At 55.1% G+C, this 15,682-nt stretch overlaps 1 protein-coding gene across 3 annotated transcripts in view; it reads left to right on the top strand.

Annotated features, from left to right (window-relative positions):
* Positions 1 to 15,682, top strand: part of PNPLA7 (patatin like phospholipase domain containing 7) — a 420,389-nt gene that overhangs the window by 379,970 nt on the left and 24,737 nt on the right. For all 3 annotated transcript variants that reach the window (XM_044993121.1, XM_044993122.1, XM_044993123.1), the window contains one exon: positions 10,642 to 10,752. In XM_044993121.1, the coding sequence (XP_044849056.1) occupies positions 10,642 to 10,752 (111 nt within the window). The remainder of the gene's footprint in view (positions 1 to 10,641; positions 10,753 to 15,682) is intronic.

The following is a 15,682-nucleotide window of genomic DNA, read 5'->3' on the forward strand; positions in this document are numbered from 1 at the left end:
ATCACTGGAACTATTACCAAGAGTCATGGTGGATTCTCCATCACTGACAAGATAAGATAAGATGTTTTTCTAAAAGATCTGCTCTAGGAATCATTACGGAGCAGTTCTCTCGTCTGTGCTATACAAGAGGTCAGACCAAATGATCACAATGGTCCCTTCTGGCCTTGGAATCTGTAAAACCATTGACAGAATGGTCTGAAGGATGAACAGTATTTTCCCTCTGGCCTGTCCATGATCTCCCAGGCTCCATTCACCTCCAAGGGCAGCCCTCTAAACAGGCCTTTCTTCCCCATCAAGATGTGTCTTGATCCTAGACCACAAGAGTCAGTCGTCTGTCTGGGAGTTTCGCTCCCCCGTGACCTCCAGTGCCATTCCAGACACAAGATCCAGAGTGTGACCTACAGAGCTAGGAACACTTGGGGCAGATTATGGTCCCTATGAAACCTTGAGCTGTTCCTGACACTTATTCTGCCTGTCAGTGATAGACCTGGGAATAGAAACCTGGACTCCTAACAACCACTGCTCTAAGCACTAGAATTCAATTCTTCCTGAAGCCTCTTCTGCTGCTTTGTAGGGAAAAGAAGCCACAAGCTTGGAGAAGACCTTCCCTTGATTCCCTCTTCACCCTCAGTAGCAAGATATTTTCCATAATGATCACGTCCAGTGGAAAGTGTGGGGACAGGAATGATTATCAGACCCACTCTACAGTGCTGGCTCTCCCCAAGTGCCCAAGAGCCACGTGCCCAGTATACAGCAGGATCCGGGAACAGTGATTTCCCCTTCCCCTGTGGCTACTCACCATTTGGGGGTCTTGAGGCTCATGTGTGCTTACCTGGGGTCAGCCAGTCAGTGACAGGTGTGTGAGTACTTGCTGTGTTTTAAAGCACTGAATCAGTGTTGTCTGTGTTGCAAACAATACTGCTTCTGTAAAACGTTGCATTTAAACTTCACAGAGATGACCTTGGGAGGCCATCCTCCCTTATCGGTGGCAAAATGGCTGTGCAGAATTAAAAAGTGTCCAAGAAGAACTAAGGAGGACTTTATGCGTGAGATTATGATGCTCTCCACCACTGAGAAAAAAGAATTGAAGGATTGGCAGGACAGCGAGAAAAGGGTCCGAAAAGAGAACACAGCACACCAGAAAGAAGCCACGGTGTGGCTCTTAACAGTTACGGAGCACCGAGCGGACACGCTCCAGGCGATACTAGTTCTTCTTCGAGTGCTTGCTCATCCACGTGCATGGACAGTCTTCAACAAGAAGCACTCCCTTGGCACCAGATCGCGCCGGTACCGCCAAGGCCTCTCGGCACCGGCCGTCACCGTCACCGTCACCGACGTCTGCTCGGCACCGATCCATCTCCCCGAGGGCGAAGAGGCACAAGACTCCTGCTGCGTCTGCGCCCCCTGCTCCGCAGCGAGTGCTCAACTAAGTCGGACCGCCCGGCACCGATACCTGCCGTGGCACCGACAACATCGGCACCATCGATTCCGGCCCTGCAAGAGCCGTCGAGTCCGGTGCCTGAAAGCTCCCCGGTGCGAGCTATGGTTGAGCTCACTATTCCCTCCACGCCGGAGACATTTTCCACCGCAAGGGAGTTGATTGCAATGACGGAGTCTGCGCTGCCTCAACCCCCGGCACCACCGGTGCGGGTTATACGGTCGATCGGCAAGCCTGCCTTGATCAGACCACCTTCCGTCAGCACCGCAGAGTGGCACCGTTCACAGTCGAGGTCCCACAGATGTTCTTGGTCCCGTCGCCAATCCAGGTCCCGACGCCACTCGCAGTCCCGGCACCGTTCTCCATCTCGGTACCGGTCACACTCGCGGCACCAGTCAGCGTCCCGTTCGCCGGCCCGGTGCACTCGGCACCAATCCAGCTCCTGGCACTGCTCCAGGCACCGTGACTCTCGTAGCCACTCCTGACGTCAAGCCTCGAGATCTCGGTCAACCTCCCGGCACCGCTCCGGTCGCAGGTCCCGATCTTGTTCCCGGTGCCGGTATGCCTCCCAGTACCGATCCCCGGTGCCGCGTCGAGTGACATCAGTTAGAGAGGGAGACTCTGCCCAGGGCTTTTCAGCTCCTCCATGGCCATCCAGACACACATCAGTGTCGTCCCACGCGGACAGTTCATACGCACAGGACCGTGATTCTGATGTGCCCACCAGAGTCTTCCAGGCGACCCAGGGCCAGGACCATGGCCCCCATCAGTGGTCGTTCTGGACACCTTGGGCATACCACCAGGCCCAAGGCGTACCTGTGATCCCATCTCGCTCTGTCCCATCAGAGCACCGGGTGCCAGAGGCGACAGTTAGCCGTCCCCCTCCAACCGGTATGGAGGAAGCCCTGGTTCAGCCACCGGACTCCCAGATCCCACTGGAACAGGAGGTCGTCCAGGAACAAGAGCCCACGCAGAACCCGCTTGTCACTGGCCTTTCTTCTTCCTCCTCCCCAGATGAGGCGGTGGCAGGAATATCCTCCTCGGGCCCTCCTCCAATCGACTTGAGGGCCCATCAGGACCTCCTGAGACGGGTGGCACTCAATATGAACCTCCAAGTGGAGGAAGTCTTGGAGGTAGAGGATCCGGTCGTAGACATTCTGTCGGCTGACGCCCCCACTAGAGTGGCCCTACCGTTCATTCGGACGATCCAAGCCAATGCGGATACCATCTGGCAGTCTCCAGCCTCTATCCCGCCCGCGGCCAGGAGAGTCGAACGCAAGTACATGGTGCTCTCGAGGGGGTACGAGTACCTGTATGTACATCCTCCCCCTTGCTCCCTTGTCATCCAGTCCGTCAATGAGAGGGAACGCCATGGCCAGCAGGCACCAGCTCCTAAATCGAAGGAGGCTAGGCGAATGGACTTACTGGGCCGTAAGGTGTACTCGGCAGGGGCCCTGCAACTCCGTGTAGCAAACCAACAAGCCCTGCTTAGCCGCTACAATTACAACACCTGGGTGGCGGTGGGCAAATTTACGGAGTTGGTTCCTCAGGACTCCCGTCAAGAGTTTGCTGCCCTCCTGGAAGAAGGGAAGAAAGTGGTGAGAACTTCCCTCCAGGCCTCGTTGGATGCAGCTGACTCTGCTGCCAGGACTCTGGCCTCGGGTGTTGCCATGAGGCGCATTTCATGGCTCCAGGTGTCGGGCCTTCCCCCGGAGCTGCAGCATACTATACAGGACTTGCCCTTCGATGGCAAAGGCCTGTTCTCTGAAAAAACTGACCCTAGGCTACAAAGCCTAAAGGGCAACAGGGTCATTATGCGCTCTCTCGGCATGCACACGCCGGTGACTCAGCGCTGGCCTTTCCGTCCCCAGCCCCACCGCCCTTACCCTGCACCCAGACAAAGACAGGACTTTGCCAGCAGGCGTGGCCAAGGCGGTCGTAGGCGACAGTCGGGACCCCAAGGGGGCCAAAATCAGGGTCCCGCCAAACCACCAGCGGGGCCAAAGCCAAACTTTTGAAGGCACGCCCGAGGACGGCGTACCAGTTATTACCCAGGATCCGTTCCCTCCCTTTTACAACCGCCTCTCCTTTTTCCTCCCTGCGTGGTCCCACCTAACCTCGGATCGTTGGATCCTACACACGGTGGAACTTGGGTACCGCCTCCAGTTTATTTCGCCCCCCCTCTCCCACCCTCCATCCTCGTCCCTCTTCAGGGACCCCTCTTACGAGCAATTCCTCTTGCAAGAGGTGCGGATGCTCCTCGCCATAGGAGCTATAGAGGAGGTACCAAAGGATGAAAGAGGCAAGGGGTTTTACTCCCGCTATTTCCTAATCCCCAAGGCGAAGGGAGGTCTCAGACCTGTCCTAGACCTGCGAAAACTCAACAAGTTCATGATAAAGCTGAAGTTCCGCATGGTATCCCTAGGGACCATCATCCCATCCTTGGATCCCGGAGACTGATATGCTGCCCTCGATATGAAGGACGCATATTTTCACGTCGCCATTTATCCCCCACACAGAAGGTACCTCCAGTTTGTGACCAACCGGCAACATTTCCAATTTGCGGTCCTTCCGTTTGACCTCTCTACAGCCCCAAGAGTATTCACAAAGTGCATGGCTGTAGTCGCTGCCTCCCTCCGCCGCCATCGGATACACGTTTTTCCGTATCTAGATGATTGGCTCATTCGAGGGACCTCCGAGACCCAAGTCACCCGTCATGTGGGCATCGTCAAGGACCTATTCCTGCGTCTAGGCCTGATGATCAATATAGAGAAATCCACTCTGATTCCCACACAGAGAATAGAATTCATTGGGACCATCCTGGACTCCAATCTCACCAGAGCCTGCTTACCTCAGCCTCGGTTTCAGGCGATGGTAACAATTATACAAGATCTACGGAACTTCCCGACAACTTCGGCTCGCACTTGCCTCGGTCTCCTGGATCACATGGCTGCCTGCACGTTCGTGACCAAACATGCCAGGCTACGCCTCTGTCCCCTCCAATCGTGGCTCGCCTCGGTATACCACCTGGGCAGAGACAGCATAGACGTGATCGTCACGATCCCCCCGAGCATCCTAGACTCCCTCGACTGGTGGTCGACGCCCTCCCTGGTGTGTGCAGGGCAGGGCCGGTGCAACCATTTAGGTGACCTAGGCAGTCGCCTAGGGCGCTAGGATTTGGGAGGCGCCATTTTCTTCAGCAGCGACCATTGCGTCCGGATCTTCGGCCGCCCCGGTCGCCACCGACATTTAGGCGGAGGGAGCTGGGGCAGGGGAGCGTGAGGAGGGCCGCCTGCAGCAAGTAAGGATGTGGGGCGGCATGCAGGGGAACTCCCTGCCCCTCCTCCTCCCCGAGCACGCCGTGGCTGCTTCACTTCTCCCGCCTCCCAGGCTTGCGGCGCCAATCAGTTTAGGCGCCGCAAGCCTGGGAGGCAGGAAAAGTGAAGCAGCGACGATGTGCTTGGGGAGAAGGTGGGGCAGAGGTGAGCTGTTTCACTTCTCCTGCCTCCCAGGCTTGCGGCACCAATCAGTTTAGGCGCCGCAAGCCTGGGAGGCGGGAAAAGTGAAGCAGCGACGATGTGCTCGGGGAGAAGGTGGGGCAGAGGTGAGCTGTTTCACTTCTCCTGCCTCCCAGGCTTGCGGCACCAATCAGCTTAGGCGCCACAAGCCTGGGAGGTGGGAGAAATGAAGCATCAATGGCATGCTCGGGGTGCTCGTGCGCGGAGCAGGGGTGAGCTGGGGTGGGGGTGGGGATGCCCCAGGGTGGAGGGTGGGGAGCTGCCTCAAGGGAGGCATCTCAGGGCAGAGGGGGAGAGCTGCTGTGGGAGGGGGGCACCTCAGAGCGGAGGGGGGGAGCTGCCACGGGGGGGGGCACGCCTCAGGGCAGGGAGGGTGGAGGGCGCAAGGTGGAAGTTTCGCCTAGGGTGTGAAACGCCCTTGCACCGGCCCTGGTGCAGGGATGCCATTTCATCCGCCTCAGCCCTCGGTGTCCCTGACGACGGACACATCACCTCTCGGCTGGGGTACTCACCTTGGTCAGCTTCGCACTCAAGGCCTTTGGTCAGCCCAAGAGCTGACCTTGCACATCAATGTCCGAGAGCTGAGAGCAGTCCGCCTTGCGTGCCAGGCATTTCAGCAGCACGTACAAGGCCGTTGTATCTCAGTGTTCACAGACAACACAACGGCCATGTATTACATAAACAAGCAGGGAGGAGCACGGTCCTCCCCTCTTTGTCAGGAAGCTATCCAGCTCTGGGACTTCTGCATAGCCCAATCGATAGACCTGGTAGTGTCCTTTCTCCCAGGGGTCCGGAACACTCTGGCGGATCACCTCAGCAGATCCTTCCTGTCTCACGAGTGGTCGATTCGTCCGGACGTTATCCATTCCGTTTTCTGGAAGTGGGGCTTTTCACTTAGACCTCTTCACTTCTCACGAGAACAGGAAGTGCCAAGTGTTCTGCTCATTCCAAGGCCTCTCCCCGGGCTCGATCTCGGACACTTTTCTGATGCCGTGGACAAGCCGTCTGCTGTACGCTTTTCCACCGTTCCCGCTGGTTCACAGAGTCCTGCTAAAACTCCGCAGGGACAGAGCGCACCTGATCATGATCGCTCCAGCGTGGCCCAGGCAGCACTGGTACACCATGTTGTTAGACCTGTCGATAGCCAACCCGATTCCCCTGCCTCTTCGCCCAGACCTCATAACGCAGGATCACGGCAGACTTCAGCACCCAGACCTGCAATCCCTGCACCTCACAGCATGGCTGCTGCGTGGCTGAACCAATCTGAGCTACGTTGCTTGGCCTCAGTACAACAGGTACTCCTGGGTAGTAGGAAACCTTCCACTCAGTTAACATATCTGGCCAAGTGGAAGCGTTTCTCCTGCTGGTGCGAAACGCACAATGTTACTCCCACTGAGGTCCCGATCCATTCTGTCTTGGACTACCTCTGGTCTCTTAAACAGCAGGGCCTGGTGGTGTCATCATTGAGGGTGCACTTGGCAGCCATCTCTACCTTCCACCCAGGGGAGAGTGGCCGCTCCATATTCTCGCACCCTATGGTTTCTAGGTTCCTCAAGGGCTTGGAGCACTTATACCCCCAAGTTCACCGCCCCACCCAGACCTGGGACCTCAACCTGGTTCTAACCAGACTTATGACTGCCCCATTCGAGCCGCTGGCAACCTGCTCGCTGCTATACCTGTCCTGGAAGACAGTTTTCCTCGTAGCCATTACATCGGCCAGACGAGTCTCCGAGCTTTGGGCTCTCACGGTGGACCCACCGTATACTGTGTTTCACAAGGACAAGGTGCAGTTACGACCACATCTGGCCTTCCTCCCTAAGGTGGTGTCGGCCTTTCATATCAACCAGGATATCTTCCTTCCGGTCTTCTTTCTGAAGCCACACTCAACGCAAAGGGAGCAGCAGTTGCACTCCCTAGACGTCCGTAGGGCGCTCGCATTTTATATCGAGCGGACAAAGCCCTTTTGTAAAACGCCCCAACTCTTCGTCGCAGTGGCAGACCGAATGAAGGGCCTACCTGTCTCCTCCCAGAGGATTTCATCTTGGGTGACGTTGTGCATCTGCACCTGCTATGACTTGGCCCATGTTCCATCGAGCCACCTCACTGCTCGTTCCACCAGGGCTCAGGCTTCTTCTGCTGCCTTCCTGGCTCACGTACCCATCCAGGAGATATGTCGTGCAGCTACCTGGTCCTCGGTCCACACCTTTGCCTCACATTATGCACTGGTCCCATAATGTGGGGGGGATAAGGGGGGAGTGATAGCTCAGTGGTTTGAGCATTGGTCTGCTAAACCCAGGGTTGTGAGTTCAATCCTTGAGGAGGCCACTTAAGGATCTGGGGCAAAAATTGGTCCTGCTAGTGAAGGCAGGGGGCTGGACTCAGTTCTAGGAGATTGGTATATCTCCAATTATTACCTTTAGTCCAGAGATGATTGCAGCCTTTGGCTCAGCAGTTTTGCATTCTGCAGCATCTCACTCCGACCCCACCGCCTAGGTAAGGCTTGGGAATCACCTAACTGGAATGCATAGGAGCAATCACTCGAAGAAGAAAAGACGGTTACTCACCTTTGTAACTGTTGTTCTTCGAGATGTGTTGCTCCTATCCATTCCAGACCCGCCCTCCTTCCCCACTGTCGGAGTAGCCGGCAAGAAGGAACTGAGGGGCGGATGGGTCGGCAGGGGTATATATTCAGTGCTCTAGTGGCGCCACTCCAGGGGGTGCCCAGCCGACCCACCGAGTGTTGCTAGGGTAAAAAGCTTCCGACGAACGTGCACGCGGCGCGCGCACAGCTAATTGGAATGGATATGAGCAACACATCTCGAAGAACAACAGTTACAAAGGTGAGTAACTGTCTTTTCTTTAAACCAAGCAGCTCCGCGCCCGCCCTCCCCTGCAGCCTCTGTCACAAAATTCTCTCCCATGCACCCACCCACCCACACACACACACACTGCCAACACACTGCTATCAACCTCCTGGCTCCACTCTCTTCCCACAGCATTCCACTCCTCCTTCCTCACAGTCCAGTAGTGTGGACTCCTACTACCCACTGCACTCAACACCCATCCCTCTGCAGTTTGGCCCTGCTGAAGTCCAGCACCCACTGCATCGTACTCCAAAGGAGAAGGTTGAGTATGATCCCTGGTCATACATAAATCTGTAGCCATCCCAGGACACCTCCTCCTCTTGAGACCTTCCCTTCCCCCATCCCGCTTTCCCCATTCCCCTCCCTGCAGATGATTTTTTTCGTTTGACTCTCTCCTCTGGTTGTTGTCTTTCAGTACAAGAATTGTGTTGGTTTGAAAGCAATCTTCATTCTATTAAGTGAAAGCAAAAAGAGCCCTGCAAAGCAACATACAATTATGTTAAAGTCCCTTCTTATATCATGTGCACCAATCACCTCCTAGCATTACACTTCAATTTTGAGCATAACAACAAATATTAGTGGCTTTCAGCTTCAAATTGTTGCCTCAAAGCATCCCTGATCTTTATGGCTCTGCGCTGTGCCCCTCTAATTGCCCTGGTCTCTGGCTGTTCAAACTCAGCCTCCAGGCGCTGAGCCTCTGTGGTCCAGCCCTGAGTGAAGCTTTCACCCTTCCCTTCACAAATATAATGGAGCGTACAGCAGGCAGCTATAAGCATAGGAATATTGTCATCGGCCATGTCTAGCTTCCCATGCAGGTATCGCCAGCGGGTTTTTAAACGGCCAAATGCACAGTCCACAGTCATTCTGCACTTGCTCAGCCTGTTGTTGAACCACTCCTTGCTGCTGTCAAGTTGCCCTATGTATGGCTTCATGAGCCATGGCATTAAGGGATAGGCAGGGTCTCCCAGGATCACAATGGGCATTTTGACTTCCCCTACCCAATCTTCTGATCAGGGAAGAAAGTCCCTGCTTGCAGCTTCTTGAACAGGCCTGTATTCTGAAAGATGTGTGCGTCATGCACCTTTCCAGACCAGCCTGCAGTAATGTCTGTAAAATGCCCAGGGTGATCCACAAGCACCTGGAGAACCACTGAGAAATACCCCTTGCTATTAATGTACTTGGTGGCTAGGTGGTCTGGAGCCAGAATTGGAATGTGCGTGCCATTGATTGCCCCTCCACAGTTAGGGAAGCCCATTTGTTCAAAGCCATCCACAATATCATGCATGTTGCCCAGAGTCACGGTCTTTCGGAGCAGGATGTGATTAATGGCCTTGCACATTTCCATCAACACGACTCCAATGGTCAACTTTCCCACTCCGAACTGGTTAGTGACCGATCTGTAGCAGTCTGGAGTAGCCAGCTGCCACAGTGCAATCGCCACACACTTCTCCAACAGCAGGGCAGCTCTCATTCTCGTGTCCTTGCGCTGTAGGGCTGGGGCAAGCTCATCACACAGTCCCATGAATGTGGCTTTCCTTGTGGGAAAGTTTTGCAGCCACGGCTTGTCATCCCAAACATGCATCCACGATGTGATCCCACCACTTAGTGCTTGTTTCCTGAGCCCAAAAGCAGTGTTCCACTGTGGTCAGCACTTCCGTAAATGCCACAAGTAATCTCATGTCATAGCTACAACGCGTGGTGAGATCAACAGCGCACTCCTCTTGCCTTTGTAGTTTAAGGAATAACTCCACTGCCACTCGTGACATGTTGGTCAGTGTGAGCAGCAAATTGGTCTACAGTGCGGGATCCATTCCTGCAGCCCGAAAGAGGCAGGGCAGGGCATGGAGAACACAAACCATTGAAAGATGGCACCAAATGTGGATGGAAGCACAGGGATTGCTGGGATGTGAAGCAATGCACCACGGGGCATTGGGACAGGACCCAGGATGTCCCGCAACTGCTTCCGCTTTCCCACAAGTCTTAGTGGCAGAAGAGGAAGAGATGCTCTGTGGGATAGCTGCCCAGAGTACACCCCTCTGAATAGCACCACAAGTGTGAACACACTATTGCGCAGGCAGCTATCAGTGTGAACACACAACAGCAATTTTCCTTCAGTGCTTTCTGAGCGGTGCTGTAACTTTGCCAGTGTACATGTGCCCTAAGACTGGAGCTCTTTTTAATTGCTTTCATGCTGATGGTATAGGTGCCAAGTTGCCATTCCCAATGCAAATAAGAGTTTTAAAGGGCTGGAAAATGGGGTATATGCATTCGAACTCCCCCAGGCACTTTAGCAGTAGTTGCTCATATAACCTCTAACAGAACCTGAAATTTACATGTAAAAGCAAGAGCCCCTACATGCTGGTTGGCTTGTGTGTATTCATGATTCACATGTACAGGTCATTTGACAGCCGTGCCCATAGTAATTCCTGTGTCAGACCTGGCCCAGCGGAGGAGGCCCATATTAATTAGCTTTGCTGTTGTCTTTTCCCATAAAGAGATGTTTGGTTGGTGTCTCCTTATAGGCAACGCTGTCTGATGTGCAGTACTACACAAAGCCGTCTCCAGAAAAATGATTGTAACAAGTGGCCAAAGGTCATGTGAGCTTGCTGATGTAAAATAGCACCTTGCTCCAGTTAATGGCTCCCCATTTCATAGGCTGAGCGTTCGGAGTAACTCAGAGCTGAAGCAGTAGGTCACTGCATTGTAAATCCTGGGCCCATGTAAAGCTGTGCTTAGCACACTGCTTTGTAGAGCAGGTGGCATGAAGCATGGTGTTTGTCCAGTTGTTGATGAGTTTTTATTTCTGATTGTCTCTTTCCAGGAAGTGGGATATCAGCATGGGAAGACAGTATTTAATGTCTGGGGCAGGAGCGGAGTCCTTGACAAGATGTTAAAAGACAGGCAGGAGATCTGCAAATCCAAAACATCGGGTGTAAGTGTTCAGTTTAAAAGTACTCTTCTTATTATGTGTTGTCACCCAGCAGCCAGCGTACAGCTGAGCAGAGCTGTCTGATCCAGGCATTGCTGTATAATGTGTTAAAGGCTATCAAAAGGGGTGGGATTTCTCATGGACTCTTACTGGGAATATAGGCACATACATTAAAAATGCATTGCAGTAAAGTTAGTTATTCTCAGATTTTTAGCATCTTGAGTTATTTTTATCACATTCAGACAATACTCAGTACCCAGGCGTCCTTCCTGCTTATTGATGACGGTTTACTAGACCAGTGACTCTTCTCTGATCAGCTGCGTGGTACTCAGCACTCAGGCAGCTGAGCAGGCACCGTTGGCATTTTAAAAGCCTAGCTGTCTATCATATCCACTGCTCGGTTGTCATGAATGTAGTATTCAGTCAGTCAGAAATCTTGCATTATGCCCCGTGTGTTCAGTCCAGTACCAAAATGCCTGCACAGCTTATTTCAGGAAAGGAATTTCATACAGCAGGCATCAAAGCCCTTGTGAAGGCGTGAGACATTGCCATCGGTGGTAGTTAAAATACAAGTTTTACTTGTACCACCTTCTCTACACATGCTATCTGCTTCAGCACATCTGAGTAGCCAATGTTTAGGTTGCAGAACTGAGTTGGTCCTGACAAACCTAAGGGTTACTCAGTGTGCCTGAGATTTCCACTTAGAGCCAGAGAGAGGATTGTTTATGGCTCATTGGGGAAGGGAATCCCTGTGCTCCAAGATGGGAGTTTCTTTTCTTTCTGAGCTCCCCTCCCTGCCTTCCCCTCCCAACATGCTATAAAAACTCCAGGGTTCAGTGGGCGTGGGAGGCCTCGGGGCAGGGACCTTAGGCATAGGCATAGTTTGACTTCTATTTGGGGGGAGGGCAAGGGCCAGCGAGGCTCGAGCCAGCTCCACACGGCAGGGTCCAGGGAGAGAGTGACACCTCCACCCCCTGACTCACCTCAGTAGGCCACCCAGCCTGTCTGGGTTGTGGCGGGGCTGCAACCAAAAATTATAATGCAAAAGTGGAGGGCTCAGTGCAAAAAGCTTGAAAATAGCTTAGGGTGCAGGGAGGGGGTAGCTAGGGGCTGTGTGCAACCACGGGGTAGCTCAGGGTGCAGGGAGGGGGTACCTAGGGGCTGTGTGCAGGGAGGGGGTAGCTTGGGGGCAAGGGAGGGGGGAGCTAGTGGCTGGGTGCAGGGAGGGGGGAGCTCAGGGTGCAGGGAGGGGGGAGCTGGGGTCTGTGTGCAGGGAGGGGGGAGCTCAGGGTGCAGGGAGGGGGGAGAAGTGGTCAGTGTGCAGGGAGGGGGGAGCTCAGGGTGCAGGGAGGGGGGAGCTAGGGGCTGTGTGCAGGGAGGGGGGAGCTCAGGGTGCAGGGAGGGGGGAGCTAGGCGCTGTGTGCAGGGAGGGGGGAGCTCAGGGTGCAGGGAGGGGGGAGCTAGGGGCTGTGTGCAGGGAGGGGGGAGCTAGGAGCTGTGTGCAGGGAGGGGGGAGCTCAGGGTGCAGGGAGGGGGGAGCTAGGAGCTGTGTGCAGGGAGGGGGGAGCTCAGGGTGCAGGGAGGGGGGGAGCTAGGAGCTGTGTGCAGGGAGGGGGGAGCTCAGGGTGGAGGGAGGGGGGAGCTAGGAGCTCAGGGTGGAGGGAGGGGGAGCTAGGAGCTGTGTGCAGGGAGGGGGGAGCTCAGGGTGCAGGGAGGGGGGAGCTAGGGGCTGTGTGCAGGGCGAGGGGAGCTCAGGGTACAGGGAGGGGGGAGCTAGGGGCTGTGTGCAGGGAGGGGGGCGATGGGGTCTGTGTGCAGGGAGGGGGGAGCTCAGGGTGCAGGGAGGGGGGAGCTCAGGGTACAGGGAGGGGGGAGCTAGGAGCTGTGTGCAGGGAGGGGGGCGCTGGGGTCAGTGTGCAGGGAGGGGGGAGCTCAGTGTGCAGGGAGGGGGGAGCTCAGGGTGCAGGGCGGGGGGAGCTGGGGGCTGTGTGCAGGGAGGGGGGAGCTCAGGGTGCAGGGAGGGGGGAGCTGGGGTCTGTGTGCAGGGAGGGGGGAGCTAGGAGCTGTGTGCAGGGAGGGGGGAGCTAGGGAGCTGTGTGCAGGGAGGGGGGAGCTGGGGTCTGTGTGCAGGGAGGGGGGAGCTCAGGGTGCAGGGAGGGGGAGCTAGGAGCTGTGTGCAGGGAGGGGGGAGCTGGGGTCTGTGTGCAGGGAGGGGGGAGCTCAGGGTGCAGGGAGGGGGGGAGCTAGGAGCTGTGTGTGGGCAGGGAATAGCTGAGGGTGCAGGGAGGGAGTAGCTAGGGCAGGGGTCCCCAACGTGGTGCCTGCGGGGGCATCTAAATGCGCCCACGTCCTGGCCGGTGGTCGAGCATCTGCCGAAATGCCACCGAATTTTGGATGCGGCCAAGATACCAGACACCTCTACTCTGGAGAGAAATACTGTGTGTGCTCTGGGGTCTTTAAGGACAGCAGGCATTCCTCAGTGTCAAGCTCACTGGAGCCGCAGCACTGTGCCCCCAATACCAGTTTTGGAGAGAAGAGTGCTGCAACAGTCCAGCTGTACAGCGGTGCAGATAGTGGGATGAGAAAATAAGTCTCTCACTCTTATTGCTCTTAAAATCCGCTCACTGTCCACATGTCCTGGGGAGGCAGCACAAGATACAAGGGTCCTGTGCATGGGGATAACAGGAGCAAACCAAGGGCCCAGTTCAGCAAAGTGCTGCGTGCCTTCAACTCCCTTGTACCCCCCAGAGTTGGACTTTCCTCCTCCCTATTTCCAGCATGTCAAGGTTGAATTTATAGCGTGAAGGGTCCCCAGCAATCTAGGATTCTACTCTGTACACCCTTACGTTCAGGGCCAGTGTAACTACTAGGCGAACTAGGTGGCCGCCTTGGGCACCAAGATTTGGGGGCGCCAAAAAGTGATGCCCAAACATTTTTTTTTTTTTTACAATACAGTGGAGTCACATCTTATGCAGGGGTTAGAGTCTAAGGTCAGTGCATGAGAGGAAAATCGCATATAGTGAAAATTGCCATAAAGTACAGTACAAACAGTATACACTAGAACAGGGGTCATCAGCCTACGGCATGCATGCCAAAGGTGGCACGCGAACCAATTTTTTTTTTATGGCAGGCTGTGGGTCCTGGCCACCACTGAGCCGGCTGCCAGCCTGGGGTTCCGTTCACTCAGCCGGCTGCCGGCTGAGCGGGCCGGCGGCCAGGACCCTGGCTGGCAGGAGCTGGTGGCTGGGACCCCAGACTGGCAGCTGGCTGAACAGCTCTGGGGTCCGGCTGCTGGCCCTGCTCAGCCCGCTGACAGTCTGAGGTTCCAGCTGCCAGCCCCTTGCCAGCCAGAATGCCGGCTGCCGGCTCCGCTCAGCCCACTGCTGGCTTGGGGTTCCGTTCACTCAGGCCAGCAGGAGGCTGAGCGGAGCTGCCAGCTGGGACCCCGGCTGTCAAGGGGCCAGCAGTCAGAACCCCAGACAGACCGGCAGCAGGCTGAGCAGGGCAGCAGCTGGGACCTCAGCCTGCTGCCAGCTGGGGTCCCAGCCACCAGCTCCGCTCAGCCTCCTGCCGGCCTGGGTAAATGGAACCCCAGGCCGGCGGACGGAACTCTGGGTGAATGGAACCCCAGACTGTTTACCCAGCCCAGCAGGAGGCTGAGCGGGGCCGGCAGCTGGGACCCCGGCTGGCAGGACTGAGCTGCTCAGCCTGCTGCCCGTCTGGGTTTCCGTCCACCGGCTCCTGTCAGCCAGGGTCTCAGCCGCCGGCTCACTCAGCCTGCTGCCGGCTGAGCGAACAGAATCCCAGGCTGGCAGCAGGCTCAGCGCAGCCGGGACCTGCAGCCTGCCATTAAAAAAAATAATCAGCTTGTGTGCCACCTTTGGCACATGTGCTGTACGTTGAGGACCCCTGTTCTAGTGTGTACTTTGTGTACTGTACGTTATGGTAATTTGCACTGTACACGATTTTCCTCTTACGTGCTGACCTTAGAACCTAACCCCTGCGTAAGATGTGACTCCACTCTATTCATTTTTGAAAGTTTATAATAAGCAATGCTCTGGGGGAGGGGAGGGAGTGGGGGGGCGCAAGGTAGAAGCTTCATCTTGGGCACAAAATATCTTTGCACTGCCCTGCTTGCTCTGTCTATCTGTTTATCTCTCTTAAGGCTGAAATGCTGACGACAGAAACAAGCAAAGCCTAATAGAAACAGAGTTCACTTGACCAGCTCCACTTATCCCAATAGCACAGAACAAGCCAATATTTCCCACTGGCTCTCTTCAGGGATCCCGTTTACGTGAAGATTGTGGTCTTGGTCAAAGATTAATACAGTTTAGCAGACTCTTCAGTCATATCTTCATTCCTTTATTAATGGGTGTATCAAGCAGAGAATTATTTTTGTCCCTCCTGGGTTTAAAAACCCAGGATTTTTCAGAAGATATCTAATAAGTAAGAGACAGCCCCTCCCCCCATGTAACTGAGACAGGAACGTGCTTTTTGTGGATGCTGTTTTAAGTGTTTTCTCTCTCCTCTTTACGTTGTTCCTTTTGGGGAAGCATTAAGCCAGGATGGGGAAGCACTGAAACTCACCTGGCGTGGATGGCATGCCAGCCTCCTAGAATGTGTGCCAGGGCTCCAGGGGACACTGCCTGCGCAAGCACTCCTCCAGTTGGGTTATGCGCAGAATCTTGCACCTGGTATTAACTAGCAGATGCCCCTGAGGGTAGTGCTTACGGTTCTGATAGTGTCCTTGTGACGCCTGGCTTCCTTCAGGTCTTTGACCTTTCCTTGTGCCCATGCCAACTTGTGTTAGTTTCCCTGCAGCATCTTTTGGGATAGGCCCTGAATGGTTTTTATCTATGACTCAAGCTGTTCTCTCTGTTCCTACTGAGTCTCCTGTGAGATCACTTCCATTTATCTCAGGAGCACACAGCAG

Source organism: Mauremys mutica, chromosome 18 (genome assembly GCF_020497125.1).
Source record: "Mauremys mutica isolate MM-2020 ecotype Southern chromosome 18, ASM2049712v1, whole genome shotgun sequence".
In the NCBI taxonomy this organism is placed as follows: Eukaryota; Metazoa; Chordata; order Testudines; family Geoemydidae; genus Mauremys; species Mauremys mutica.